This window comes from Corythoichthys intestinalis, chromosome 2, assembly GCF_030265065.1.
Source record: "Corythoichthys intestinalis isolate RoL2023-P3 chromosome 2, ASM3026506v1, whole genome shotgun sequence".
In the NCBI taxonomy this organism is placed as follows: Eukaryota; Metazoa; Chordata; class Actinopteri; order Syngnathiformes; family Syngnathidae; genus Corythoichthys; species Corythoichthys intestinalis.
In genome coordinates this window covers 40,625,954-40,640,169 of record NC_080396.1, presented here as the reverse complement: position 1 = coordinate 40,640,169, position 14,216 = coordinate 40,625,954, and the positions used below count along the sequence as shown (strand labels likewise).

The 14,216-nt window shown below is 37.9% G+C and overlaps 1 protein-coding gene across 1 annotated transcript in view; it reads right to left on the bottom strand.

Annotated features, from left to right (window-relative positions):
• casz1 (castor zinc finger 1) overlaps nucleotides 1–1,704 on the bottom strand; it is a 101,335-nt gene extending 99,631 nt beyond the window's left edge. Inside the window, exon 1 of the mRNA XM_057856733.1 lies at nucleotides 1,381–1,704. Coding sequence (XP_057712716.1) covers nucleotides 1,381–1,429 — 49 coding nt within the window. The 5' untranslated portion in view covers nucleotides 1,430–1,704. The remainder of the gene's footprint in view (nucleotides 1–1,380) is intronic.
• Nucleotides 1,705–14,216: the final 12,512 nt, after the last annotated feature.

The following is a 14,216-nucleotide window of genomic DNA, read 5'->3' as shown; positions in this document are numbered from 1 at the left end:
CCATAATGATGAGCAGAAGTGCCAATATGATGGACTCCAAACAACTAAAAACAAACAAACAAAACAAAAAAATTCTAACAAAGGGAGTTCCCAAGTGTCATACAAACATATTAAAAATAGCAGCTTGAAGCAAAAGCTGACTAGAGTGAATTACAATTTTGGGAAGAAAAAATGTATGATAAGTAATTCAGTATCTTGCTATACTGGGGAAATAGTTGTATTTACTATTGAGCTGCAGCACTGTAAAAAATCACAGTCTCTGTATAACTATATGTGTGTGTGTGTGTGTGTGTCACCATGTCTCTATATAACTGGAGAAAACTATACATGCATATGTACATATGCATATATACACAGAATAAATACGAAAGCATTAACTTTTTTGTTTGTCTTTTTTTAACCGCAAATATTACATGAAAAGTCAAAGGTGACACATTGTGTAGTTTTACAAAATAAAATATACAGCTGCAACTCATACACACTAACACAGGTACACACACCAGGCAGTGCACGCCAACAGAAAAGACACCCATATAAACATGACAAACACACACGCAAAACAGAAAAAAACTTAATGTTATTGTGTAATAATAATTAGTAAAATAAAAGAGAGCCCGCCCCTGAAGTGGAAAATACTGTGACACGCGGCCGCTTTTATTCAGATACAACGGGACAAGTTCATCACCAGAAATACTTTGTATAAAAAGTATGCAGCCCATTTCTGCCACAACGCCATTCACTGGAAACCAATTACATACAGTATTTTGATTGGAGCGCCCCGCTTAATGATACATCATTACAAAGCACATACATTACTGAGAATTACATGAAAAGGTGATAGAGTGACTGCCCTGCACCATTTACATGTGTGACAACAAAACAGTTTGTTTGCTTTGTCCCCTTGGCAACAAATCCTTAGGCCATTCATTCTATCCTAATGGCATTGTCAGTGCTTCTGTGGAGAAAACCAACACCTGTATTTGTACAGTAAAAATATGTTGGCCGGTTCACAAAAGAATGAAAATTTATTTTAAAAACAAAGTAAGTGACAGGTAAGAGAAAATGAAACTGGTCCTGTGAACTTTATCTACATGAGTGCTTTATGGTGTCAACACTGAGTGGAACGGGACACGATCATATTTGATATTGCAGTCACCTTTGGGCACTCTGAAAAGTGCTATAAATAAGGGTGTTGCAACACTTTGGTATACTGTATACAGTATGCTGTCCTCACTGGCACAGTTTAATCATGAACAACTTTCCCCGTGTGTGTGTGAGAGAGGGAGAGGGTTAAAGGCACACCTTTAACTGTCTGCATGTAGAAAAGGCATATAAAAAAATATATATATAGCAAAGTGAGAAAAGGAGAAAAGTACTCACCATATTCAGGGAAGTCGAAGTTAAATCCTCTCAGACATGTAACTTTCATAATACTACTCAACTCTGGCGGAAAGTCATTCAAATGTTGCTCAGCGGAGAGGAAGATAAAGCGAAAAAGTGACTATAACAAAAAAAGGGGGCTTCCTTCAATCATGCACTAAACTCCTTGACATGTAATCTGTCAATAGTTTGTTGCTGAGATAATGCCGGCTGCCACAAGCAGATTTGATTGGCAGCTTTGACTCTGGCCCCTCCTTCCTGTGGCTTTGGAGGAGGTAGGTGAGCGAATATGGAGCCTCCCCCTTCCCTCCTCTCTCTCTCTCTCTCTCTTTGGCTCTCTCTCTCTCTCTCTCTCTCTCTCTCTCTGGTGTGTCTGCCTCTCTCTCACCCTCTGCTTTGCTTCCATGCACACACGCACAGACCAAGCTGCTGGTGATGTCGTCTCAATAGGCTGATAGGAAATTATGGCAGAGGAGCCCCTGCGTTCTTTTTTTTTTTTTAACTCCCTCCCTCAGTGGGCTGGCCTTTTCCATCTTTGTGCTCCTCTAGCCTTTCAACTCTCTCGGGGAGGAGCCTGTGCTGCCTCCATTAAAATTAAGAGAGCCCCTTTCCTTCTTTTTATTAAAAAAAAAAAAGTATTCTATGCAAATTAGCCAACTTTATGATACAACATAAGTCCAAAGTCTAATGTTATCCTGTTAATGGTCATGAAAACCCCCCACAATTGTTGAATTTCTTACTTGTAACACACAGCAACAATGATGTTACTTCAATAAATCATTGTAATAATTGTTTTGTAGAATAAAATAATACACATTTATGTGTTTATTGAGGATGCACTGTGTAATTAGACAATAAATGTTTACAATGTATGTTAACATTGTTGGACTAAAACCTTTAAGCGCACGTGCTGGTGAATTTTAGCATATTAAGTATGACAGTTTGCAGTTTGTTACTTTTTTAGGAAAAAAACAAAAACAAACTTTTTATGTTTTTTGGGCGTACTACTAGAAAAAAGCCCTTTCAATCGGTATATTGTTGTACAATTGACCAGTGGTGGATGAAGAACTCACTTTTTCTTTTAGACTTAGGGAAAAGATACAGATACAGGTGCACAAAATACTTAAGTAAAAGTATAAGTATCTAAGAAAAAAAATACTCAAGTAAAAGTTCAAAAGTACGTGCTTTAAAATTTACTTTACAAGTAAAAAGTAAAAGTATTTTCTCCCAATGCAAAAATGTAATATATGTATATATACATATATACGTATATTAAATTTTTTACATTTTATATATATATATATATATATATATATATATATATATATATATATATATATATATATATATATATATATATATATATACACACACACACACACACACACACAGTGGGGCATATAAGTATTTAGTCAACCACTAATTGTGCAAGTTCTCCCACTTGAAAATATTAGAGACGCCTGTAAATGTCAACATGGGTAAACCTAAAAAATGAGCGACAGAGAGTGGGAAAAAAAAAACCCCAACAGAAAATCACATTGTTTGATTTTTAAAGAACTTATTTGCAAATCATGGTGGAAAATAAGCCTATGTTACTGTGGTCCCAGCTCTCTGTAGGTCAGGGGTGTCCAAACGTTTTGCAAAGGGGGCCTGATTTGGCGTGGTAAAAATGTGAGGGGGCCGACCTTGGCTGACGTCCTTTACGTAGAACAATATATTTAAGCAAAATTTAGCAAGCTATTCAGTGTGTCACATTTGCTTTATTATTTTTTTAATGAATAATTTCAACAATCTCGCAACTAGCCTTTGTGGCGTTCTCTTTCGACTCTCGGGCTCTTGCGAAATACTACTGTAGTGAAATTAAACTAGCTTCAAGTTGCTTCAATTTCTCGCTGCGTAATTTCCCTGTAATCTTGTCGTGCATGTCAGCGTATCTTGTTTGGTAATATCGCCTCACATTGAAATCTTTAAAAACAGCGACTGTTTCTTTGCAAATGAGGCAAGACACAGTTGTTGTGTATTTTAGTGAAGAAATAGTCCAATTTCCACCTATCCATGAAGCGTCTACCATCACAGGCAACTTTTTTTTGTTGATTGTCGCCATTTTAGAAAATTGGAAGTAGAGGGTCAAATGGAGTAATGTTGCTTAGCCCTTAAATACCTGCAACATGAAGCAATTATCAGAGAATCCCAAAATATGAAAAATAAGGTCCCAATGAAACCTTTTTTTCAAATTTTTTTGAAAAAAAAAAAAAAAGTCAAGATGAATATGTGTAATAAGCGCTCTAATATCTATAACCCATGCTAAATCATGTTTTTTTTCTCATGGAACCTGCAGATGCATGTTTCGACTTGCATCCATCATTTTTTTTTTCCCCAAAAAGAAATGTCATAATTCTAAATTAGTCTGAAAATCATGAAATTTTAGGTGTATCAAACGCGATACATTTGGCAATAAAGGGTTAAAGTGCTGCTGCCTTTCAGTGGGTAAATGAGGAGCAGCATTTCGTGTGTAGGCTACTTCATATGCTGGTTGCAGTACTGCTGACCAATTTATTAAGTCTGTGTGCGGGCCAGATGTTATTGATTTTATGACAGAGGCTGGGGGCCGGATGAAATTTGACCACGGGCCGCATTTGGCCCCCGGGCCGGATTTTGGACATGTCTGCTGTAGGTCATTCACTAGGTCCCCTCGTGTGGTTCTGGGATTTTTGCTCACCGTTCTAGTTATTATTTTGACGCCACGGGGTGAGATCTTGCATGGAGCCCCAGATAGAGGGAGATTATCAGTGGTCTTGTATGTCTTCCATTTTCTAATAATTGCTCCAACAGTTGATTTCTTTACACCAAGCAAAGAGTGAAGAGTTACAGAAAATGTTTGGCCCCCGTTGTTGCCAACAAAGGGTACATAACAAAGTATTGAGATGAACTTTTGGTATTGACCAAATACTTATTTTCCATCATGATTTGCAAATAAGTTCTTAAAAAATCAAACAATGTGATTTTCTGTTTTTTTCCCACATTCTGTCTCTCATGGTTGAGATTTACCCATGTTGACAATTACAGGCCTGTCTAATCTTTTCAAGTAGGAGAAATTGCACAATTAATGGTTGGCTAAATACTTATTTGCCCCACTGTATATCCATCCATCCATCCATCCATCCATCCATCCATCCATCCATCCATCCATCCATCCATCCATCCATCCATCCAGAGAGCTGAGTCAATAACCAGAAAATTCATTGATTGCTCAGTTTAATTTAAAACTGTGCAGACTGTTAAAAAACAAGCAATAAAATTGACTGCACAGTAAACAGAAGCTTAACAGGCACAAAAACTTCAAAACTTAGCTTAATGGCGGATTGCAAGCAACTATCAGTTGCATACCACCACCTACTGTACAAGAGCGTGCAGCACCCATTTGAAGGCGTGCTGCTCTCACTGTTGGCTTTTATTGGTCAATATCTTGTTCACCTGCCTAATCTTTTACTCGTGTTGCTGCCTCTAGTGCTCAGTTACGGCATAGTTGCATGGTGCTTATCGATTGCGCCGGAAGGCATTTTAAACGAAACTATCAATACACAATGAAAAAAAAAGAAAGCAAACAAAAGCGTGTAACGCAGACGACAATTTAAAAAAGTAGCAGAATAAAAAGTACAGATATGTGCTATAAAAATGTAGTGAAGTCAAAGCAAAAAAGTACCACCTTGTATTTGTACTCATGTAAAGTCCAGATGCACTAAAATGTACTTAAGTACAGTAACAAAGTACTTTTACTTCGTTGCATTCCACCACTGCAATTGATAGATGTAGAGAGATCTCTGGAGCAAAAGAAGAAAAACAACCAAAATGTTACTTATTGCTACTTTAAGAGGCACAGTACACAGGGCAGGTTGATTTTAAAGTGTACATAAAAGAGGGGGGAAAAAAACATGTTTATGACTTTTTAGCTTACAGCAAATAAGTTCATCTCTCCACACAAATACAGTTCCCACGTCATATAATCCTCAATCTCTTTCCATGCCTCCCTCTGATAAGCTATCAGTTTTCATTGCAATTTCAGGTGAAAGGATAAAGGCTGGCCGTTACCAGGTGACAATGAATACTTTATAAGTCCAACCTCGTATTTGCCTGGCAGTTTTTTTTTCCTGCAGTGACATGCAAAGCGTCTCTGGACCATTTGGACATAATACCCCAGTAGTGTCAACATGACTTGGTATAAAGAATTCAGAGTTTACAAAAGGCCAAAACTTTGGATCATGTTGATGCCTAACTAGCATTTACTGAAGGGAAAAAAAGAGGAAATGAATACGTTTATGATTAATAACCGACATGGAATGATACACCGCACTGGTTTCAGCAAAAAAAAAAAAAAAAAAAAAAAAAGTTTGTCCATAAAACAGGTTTTGGTTCATTTCTAAAAGTTGATGACTCATCTGAGATCACAAAGGGAAAACAGTCTCTCCTTGAGGAAAAACTGTAATGCTAACATATTTAATTACTGTTATTAACTTCATCTACTTATACTTAATTCATAAATTTCAAATGTAACAAAACATAGTTTATTGTATTATTTGTGCAAGCATTCCCTCATCTTGAATTTGCAGCATGTTCACCAAGGCATCATCTTTCCTTTTAACTCACGCAATACTTTTCACTTTGTGACAGTTCAGTACATTTGAGCTTGTGGCCAGAGAAGTCTGCATAGTTTCTCAAAGTTGTTGACATTCTATATGTATCGGTCTTGCCGCTTACATTCAGAGATTCTTCCAAATCCCCCTGAATGTTTTTATATATCAGAGTGGACCCCACCTTCAATCAGCTAGTACTATGTTGACCATTTCTCAATACTAAGTAAGCCAAGTTTAAACGGCAATGGACCTGATGACATAATTTTAACTCCCAAGTACAGTGATACCTCTACACACGAAGTTAATTTGTTTCAGGACCTTGTTTGTTGAAATGTCAAGCAGGATTTTCCCATAAGAATACATTATAATTCCATTAATTTGTTCCACAGCCCGAAAACCTACACTAAATTTTCAATAAATATTGATGTTAGTAGAGATGTCCCGATCCGATATTTGGATCGGATGGGAGGCCGATATGGGCAAAAAAATGCGCATCGGTATCGGATCGGAACACGGAAAAATTCCGATCCAGACTTCAAATCCAGTTTTTTTTTTAAAATCCGGTCCGAGTTTTCCAGCGCACCAATTTACATAATCCATTCCAGTTTTTGCTTCGGTTTCCCTAAACTCCGGTCCGCATTTTACAGCACACTACATTTACATTACCGTCTCCCAATTTACCGAGAGACTTTATCGGTAAAAATGTCAGCCGTGTGGGATCATTTCACCTTAAAGGACGACAAAGACGAAGAGGCAGAGTGCAACATATGCCACATTAAAGTCAAGCGTAGTGGTAAAGCTGTAAGAAGTTTTAATACAACCAACCTAATCAAGCATTTAGCGAAATACCACCACAAACAATATGAGGAGTATGTTAAGAAAACGGAAGACAAAAAGAAAGGTCCTACGCAACTTAAACTGGCAGAAACTTTTGCTATGCTTGACAAACTGGCACTCGACAGTCCCAAAGCCCAGGGAATAACAAGAGTCATTGCCGAAGAATTCATTCTGGATGATGAGCCATTATCTCTCGTGAGTAAAGACGCACCATCCAACACTTAGAACCACGGTACAACATGCCCAGCCGTCATTACATCCTTGAGCGATTCGGCCGTGAAAGATTCGAGAATGATTCACAAACATCTAAATTCCGATTATTGAAATATGTCAAGTAAAGCTGAACTAATACACAGCGCGGTCTTCGGGACGCAATGAGAAACTGACCGCATTGCGTCCCGAAAGTAAACATAATGCTTGTCATAGACCCAGGTAATGCCAATGCTCAACTCACGGCTTTAGCTCAACTCATGCCGCTGGATAAAGAACACAAGAATACCTGACTGCTGCTGACAGCCGCTACAAACTACGTCAACGTCGTTTTACTGGAGATAATAGATATCACATGTATATAGAACTAGATGCAAAACGACAGACTCGACTGCGTTAGCAACATTGAAGTATTGAAAACCAGATGCGTTAGTAAACAGCCGCCATCTTAAAGCAGAAGACTTCCCTTGTAGGCTGTTGTGAACCTTCCAAGCGAACCTAATTAACTTTTTATCTAAAATACTCCTAAATCGGCAAAATCTTGACTTGAATCAATCTTCAAAACAGTTTTAAAACTTCCACAAAAGTAGACAGAAGGGAAATTATGGAATAACAGGAGCAATTTTAACAACTTTAACAGTTTATTCGCAAAATTAAATGAATTGAATGTAGTTTAAAGCTGCTGATACAGAATGGGGACTTGAGTATTTTATTTACTGTTTTAAAATGTTAACTTGATACTGAAATAGTCGTTTATTTAAACCTGAGAGGCTTTTTATACAATTTTTGTAACTAATGCACGAAACATTAAAAGCATCTAATAGCTTGGGGGATTTGTGGGATTTTCCACTGAGGTTGTTTGTGTGGTTTGCTTTTTTAAGACAGTTTACAATATTATTTGCACGTTTTACTGACTGACTATGCCATTTCTGTTTGTTATTTATAATGTTTTGTGTTTGTCACTGAATAAACAGGTCAGTTTCTTGTTACCAACCATCGTGTGTTATTCAAACTCACCTAATTCAGCTGGCTAGTTGTTATCAAGAGTACTAAAACCTTTTTCAACATGAGTCTGACAACTAAGTAAGGAGGCTAAATAACTTTAAACTTTAACACATGCTCAGATAGGTCGGCATCGGTCAGTATCAGTATCGAATCGGAAGTGCAAAACAATATCGGTATCGGATCGGAAGTGCAAAAACCTGGATCGGGACATCCCAAGATGTTAGTATTGCAAATATCAATTACAAAGAGCAAAACAAATACATTATGAATAAGAATCGGAATAATAACATAATAATAGAAATAATCATAATAATACCTGTAATAATGTAACAAACCGGGTTCTAAGGTGGCGAATGTGTTTGCGCGGTGTACCTGAGCGCATCGCGTGGCTGACTTGATAGACTGAGCCATTTTAGTTTCATTTTGTTTACTTGCTGCGGGGGACACTAGGCACAAGCTGATGGAATAAATGATTAAAAACCTGACGAAGCTGGCGATTTCTCTGGCGATGTTACTACAATAATAATTGCCGCCCTAACTTATTAAGTCTGGTGAACGGAGGAGGACCGTCATAGAACATCTACGGCTGTATTGTTGAGCGAACCATATCACGGATGTGCATTACTGTATTAATGTAAATGCATTCTCCGATACAAATCTCCACAAAGTCCACACCTTCGAGCTGTAAAAATAAAATTATAAAAAATGAATAAAGTTAAAAATATAACATTGTGTCATTTCTAAATAGCATTCTAGATTATGTGAGTTAAATATAAAATGTCAGATAAATCTTTTACACTTAAAGGCTTTCATTTCCGTAATTGAAAAGAGAATTCTGGAATGCCCACCTTCCCAGACGAGTCTGTAACGTTCAATAAAATGGGCGGAGTGAACTTGGCAGATGTGAACTTGGAATTGGGACAGTTGATGTTTTACAAGCACACGAGAATACAAGCATATACAAGAGGACATCGGACTTCGTATGAAAACCTCTTCTAAAACAAACCTAATCTGGATGCATCAAACTTTAGTACTTATAGGCCAAAATCAAATCTGACAATCCTGGAGAAAATTATCGATAGTGTTCTTTTTGAACAGATACAGGCTTTAATAGTGCAAAACAATCTTTTTAACTGTCTGGATTTCGGCCACAAAACAGCACTGAGACTGTGCTTGTTAAAGTCCTAAATAATATCCGTCGGAATATTGACGCACGCAAATCATCTGTTTTGCTACTATTGGATCTCAGTGCCGCATTCGACACGGTTGATCACAGCACACTACTCAGCAAATTGGAACAGTGGGTAGGGCTCAGTGAGACTGTTCTTCAGTGGTTCACATCTTATTTACATGACAGGGATTTCTTTGTGTCAATCGGAAACCATCAGCCAGAATAAACGAAATTCACGTGTGGGGTTCCTCAAGGGTCCATTCTTGGACCACTTTTATTTAACATGTATATGCTTCCCCTCGCTCAGATCATGGAACAGTATGACATCTCCTATTACACCTATGCAATTACACAACTCTACATTTTTGTGTCCCAGCATGATTATAGTCCCTTAGTCTCCATGAGTAAATGCATTCATCAAATCCATCAATGGATGTGCCAGAACTTTCTCCAGGTAAATGTGGGGAAGACAGAAGTGATCATTTTTGGCCCAAAAAAGGAAAGGTCAAAGATAAACGCGCACCTTGGCACAATGTCACTTACACCCAAAGATACAAATATAGATACAAGCTATACAAGTACGTATTACTCAATTTACCAACTCCATTTACCGAGTGACAGTCCAGCAAACTAGACGTACTGTACGCTTCAAGTTGGGAATGAAGATTTGATGTCTAAACCGGAAAAGTAACAATCTGAAATTCTAATTAGAAACAAAAATAGTCTGTGATGAATCATGTCTAAGTGCTAATATTACAGTAGTGAATCTAAATGCATAATTGTATTTTCTTTTGGCAATATTCAGAATGTTCCATGAAGACTTGTGTTCTATATCAGTGGAAACCCATGTAATGGAAAACAATGAGATCAAGTCCCTGGCATTACAAATTTATACTGTTAAATTGTCTTTGGTGCATAGTGCTTTAAGAATGTTTCGAACTTGAACAAAGTTGAGTGTCTACTGTACATACTGTATCAACAGTATCATTTGAGTAGAAGGACACATTCTATTCAACTGGCAACATCATCAGCAGGGTGGGTAGATCTAGCGCAACCCTCTGGCTCTGATGCTGCCATCTTTGGGGGCCGAATGATTACTTTTCAAAAGGAGCTGTGGGGGCTTTTCGTTTGATGTGGCCCCGATGTATTGTATACTTCGTGCAGGAGAATACTGAAGGCAAGGTGGAGTGTGTACGTATGTGAGTGTGTGTGCATGCTGCCGTGCATGTGACATGGCAGGGGTGCATCAGTCAAAGAGCCGATGAGGGCAGACGTTTGGCTGCCCCTGACAGGGCTCTCCAGGAGGGGCTGGTCTGGTGCAGGGCCCACTCACCAGCCTCATTTTGCCGGGACAAAGGCTACAATCCAGTTGAAAGATGTGAATTCAGTGGCTTTTGTGCCCAAAGCCCAGAGACATGTAGAGTGAGAAATCTGACCTTCCCTGGGAGTCAGATTGTCTTTCTCGAACCCCTCTTGCTGTTTCTGGCAGCTCGGGCCAAAGAGTAAGAGAGCATAACGTAGGGGAGGGATTGGCTATAATTTTCTGGTGGAACAAGGTGGATGGACAAGGAGGCATGTGCTGGTATGATATTCTGACGGCAAAATAACCTTAAGCCAAAATATCACGGTTTCACGGTATTGCAATTAAAGCTCTAAAATGTGTTACTTTGAGATATCTCGGTTTTTAAAAAAGCAAAAAAAAAAACAAACAAAAAAAATCTATTCCATTGTACAGGATTTTTTATTTTTCAAAACATATTAGCAAATTGGAACATAAGTATAATGTTAAGTTAAAATTAGGGCTGTCAAAATCACCGCGTTAACGGGTGGTAATTAATTTTAAAAATCAATCACGTTAAAATATTTGACGCAATTAACGCACCTGCCCCGCTCAAACAGATTAAAATGACAGCACAGTGCAATGCCAACTTGTTACTTGTGCTTTTTGGGAGTTTTGTCGCCCTCTGCTGGCGCTTGGGTGCGACTGATTTTATGGGCTTAAGCACCCATGAGCATTGTGTAATTATTGACATCAACAATTGCGGGCTACTAGTTTATTTTTTGATTGAAAATTTTACAAATTTTATTAAAACGAAAACATTAAGAGGGGTTTTAATATAAAATTTCTATAACTTGTTTAAGAACTACAAGTCTTTCTATCCACGGATCGCTTTAACAGAATGTTAATAATGTTAATGCCATCTTGTTGATTTATTGTTATAATAAAAAAATACAGTACTTATGTACCGTATGTTGAATGTATATATCCATCTTGTGTCTTATCTTTCCATTCCAACAATAATTTACTGAAAAATATGGCATATTTTATAGATTGTTTGAATTGCGATTAATTAAGATTAATTACGATTAATTTTTAAGCCGTAATTAACTCGATTAAAAATTTTAATCGTTTGACATCCCTAGTTAAAATACATTTAAAAATAAAAATATTCTAAATAAAATTAAAATACTTGCAGTCTTTAGGTGAGCCCAAACCCACAGCCACAGCTCAACATTATTACCATCAGAACAAAAATAACTGAATTATTTTCCATAAAAAGCACGTGTGCATGACTCATATCGTGTTTACATTATACAAACACTCTCTCAACACAGACACTTGCCAGAGATAAACACGTTTTACCACCGCTAGACTCTCGTAGCTGGTGGGCAACGTTCATGACAGTGTTTAATAACCTTTAATTTTGTATAAATGCAAAATCATTTTGGAGGTATTGCCTCCTTGGCAGCCACCTTCCGCATACATGTTTTACATGTTGGTTGGCCCTCCTCCTCTATGCCGCGGCTGTCTGTAACTTTTCTGTAGCTAAAGTATTCCCATACCAGCGATTTTGTTTACTTCGATAGGGCAAAAAGTTCAGGAGTTTCACCTCCTCTAGCCATTGTGTAACACAGCTAACTCACTGACACTGAGCAGCAACTGGTGGGGGAGGGTTGAGCCTTACAGCTGCAAGCGAGGGATTTCATCATGCATTTTTAGGAGATAAAAAACATCAAATACCTAAGGGACGGTATGATGGAAAATGTATGCGGTTTTGAAACCTTGACGTTTTCATACCACCGTATACGTTGAAACCGCTAATCGGCACATGTCTATGGACAAGTTGGTTAGCTAGATGGTTGCTTGATTGGAGTGGCGGACAGCATGAGGCACTCTCCTACTGCCTCGACAAACAAATTAAGAGTTTTTACTTTTCACCAGGCAATGGAAAAGTTTATTCTTGATATTCGCGTACATGCTGCTGTCAAATTGGAAAGGAAATTGAAAGTGTAAAACCTTAATTCTGGAGCAGGAGCTTCTAAAATGGGATTCAACATGAGTTCAGTCTTGTGTTATTTGAGGTTGCCTATGATGTGGGGTATTATTCCCCCTCACGTCTGTTTATTTTGCATTATATATTTATTATATATTTATCTTAGACAGGGGCTGAGCTGAATATTAAAGGCAACTCGATGGTGGTGATGATGCTGATTATGACGATGATGACGATGGTAATGCAACAACATTTCTTGATAATGGTCATTTACATCACTCCTGGCGATGATTCGTCACAGTGTCTTTTGATTTTCATAATTGCTACGTGTCGATTGACCTAGACATTCTACAAAAATCACAACAGAATCTCATTATGGTTACACACTTGGAAGCGATTAACACAGAGTTTGTTTGGTGCACATTATAACATGCTGCAACGGCTTTCTTTTATTTGCACATTGTTTATACTACCGCATGAATTATGATATAGTATGTTACTTGCCAGCAGTGTGCTGAGAGCAGAGATTTTGTAGATAGAATAGGCCTATGTTTTAGAGTAATATATTTTTCTTGACACAGCTTTCATCCCCCGGCCGTAATCATCATATCTCCCCCATTGCTCTCCCGGATGCAGACATCCATAATGCAATCTTCCTAATTTTGATCCCTCGCAATCTGGTTTTTAAAAGGGAGGGGGAGAAAGGGGACATATTTCTGAAGGCTTGCTCGGTAATCATTTTAGACAGATAGCCTTTCCCATCGCAGATGAGCAAATATTTGTAAACCAGCTATCTAATGGAAAATTATAGTGAAATTAGAGTGAAATTCAGGACAGTGAAATGTGATTAAGTGTAATTCTATTATGCCATCTTAGCCCACACAGCATATTTTTGTCAAGTTTTTTCCATAAATACCTATGCCAGGGGTCCCGCTAATCAAATAAAAATGAAATTCATCTCCCCATTAAATTCAATTAGTTGCAATTTCTAAAGCCTAACAAAGATTTTAATTACTAAATTATAAAATTCTCTCTGGCCAAATTGGGAAGAGAAATAGTGCATCCCCTAGTAGTGCATGTGAAAAACAATCCCATGAAAGGAAATTGTTGATCAAAAAAGATATCTAGGGGAAAATAACATTAGGGAGAGCACTGGGGCCCTTATTCAGCGAGTCTGGGTGGAGAGTGACGTGTGCCAAGCGCTAGGCTCTTGGGCCGCAGGAAATGAACTTAGCTGAGATTCTCTCTGTCTCTAAATGTCTGCCCTCAGAGTTATTATACTGTAATTGACTAATTGACACCTAATTTCATTTATGGGGCTCCTGTGTTCATGAAGCAACCTCTGGGTGGGGCAGTGGTCTTGTCTGCGTCCAGGACACCAGGTAGGGCCTGAGGCCTTCAGCTCTCTTCTCGGCAGATGATTATTATTTATATGATAATAAATAGGTAGGAAGAATAAAGTGACTTACACTAGCTGAGACTTAGGCTGTATCTTACTTAGGTGTTCAAACCCATCTTCAGTATTAGTATCAGTATCAGTATTATTTCAGTTCTTTAAAGCACTTCATTATCTTGCAATACTCACTTGACTGAAATATTTACATTAGTTGGATGTTTGTTTGGGCTGTTGCTACTTCCCTTGTAGTTACCTCTCTTTCTTTCTAACAAGAACAGTGCACATTAAGGGTGTAACGGTACATGTATTTG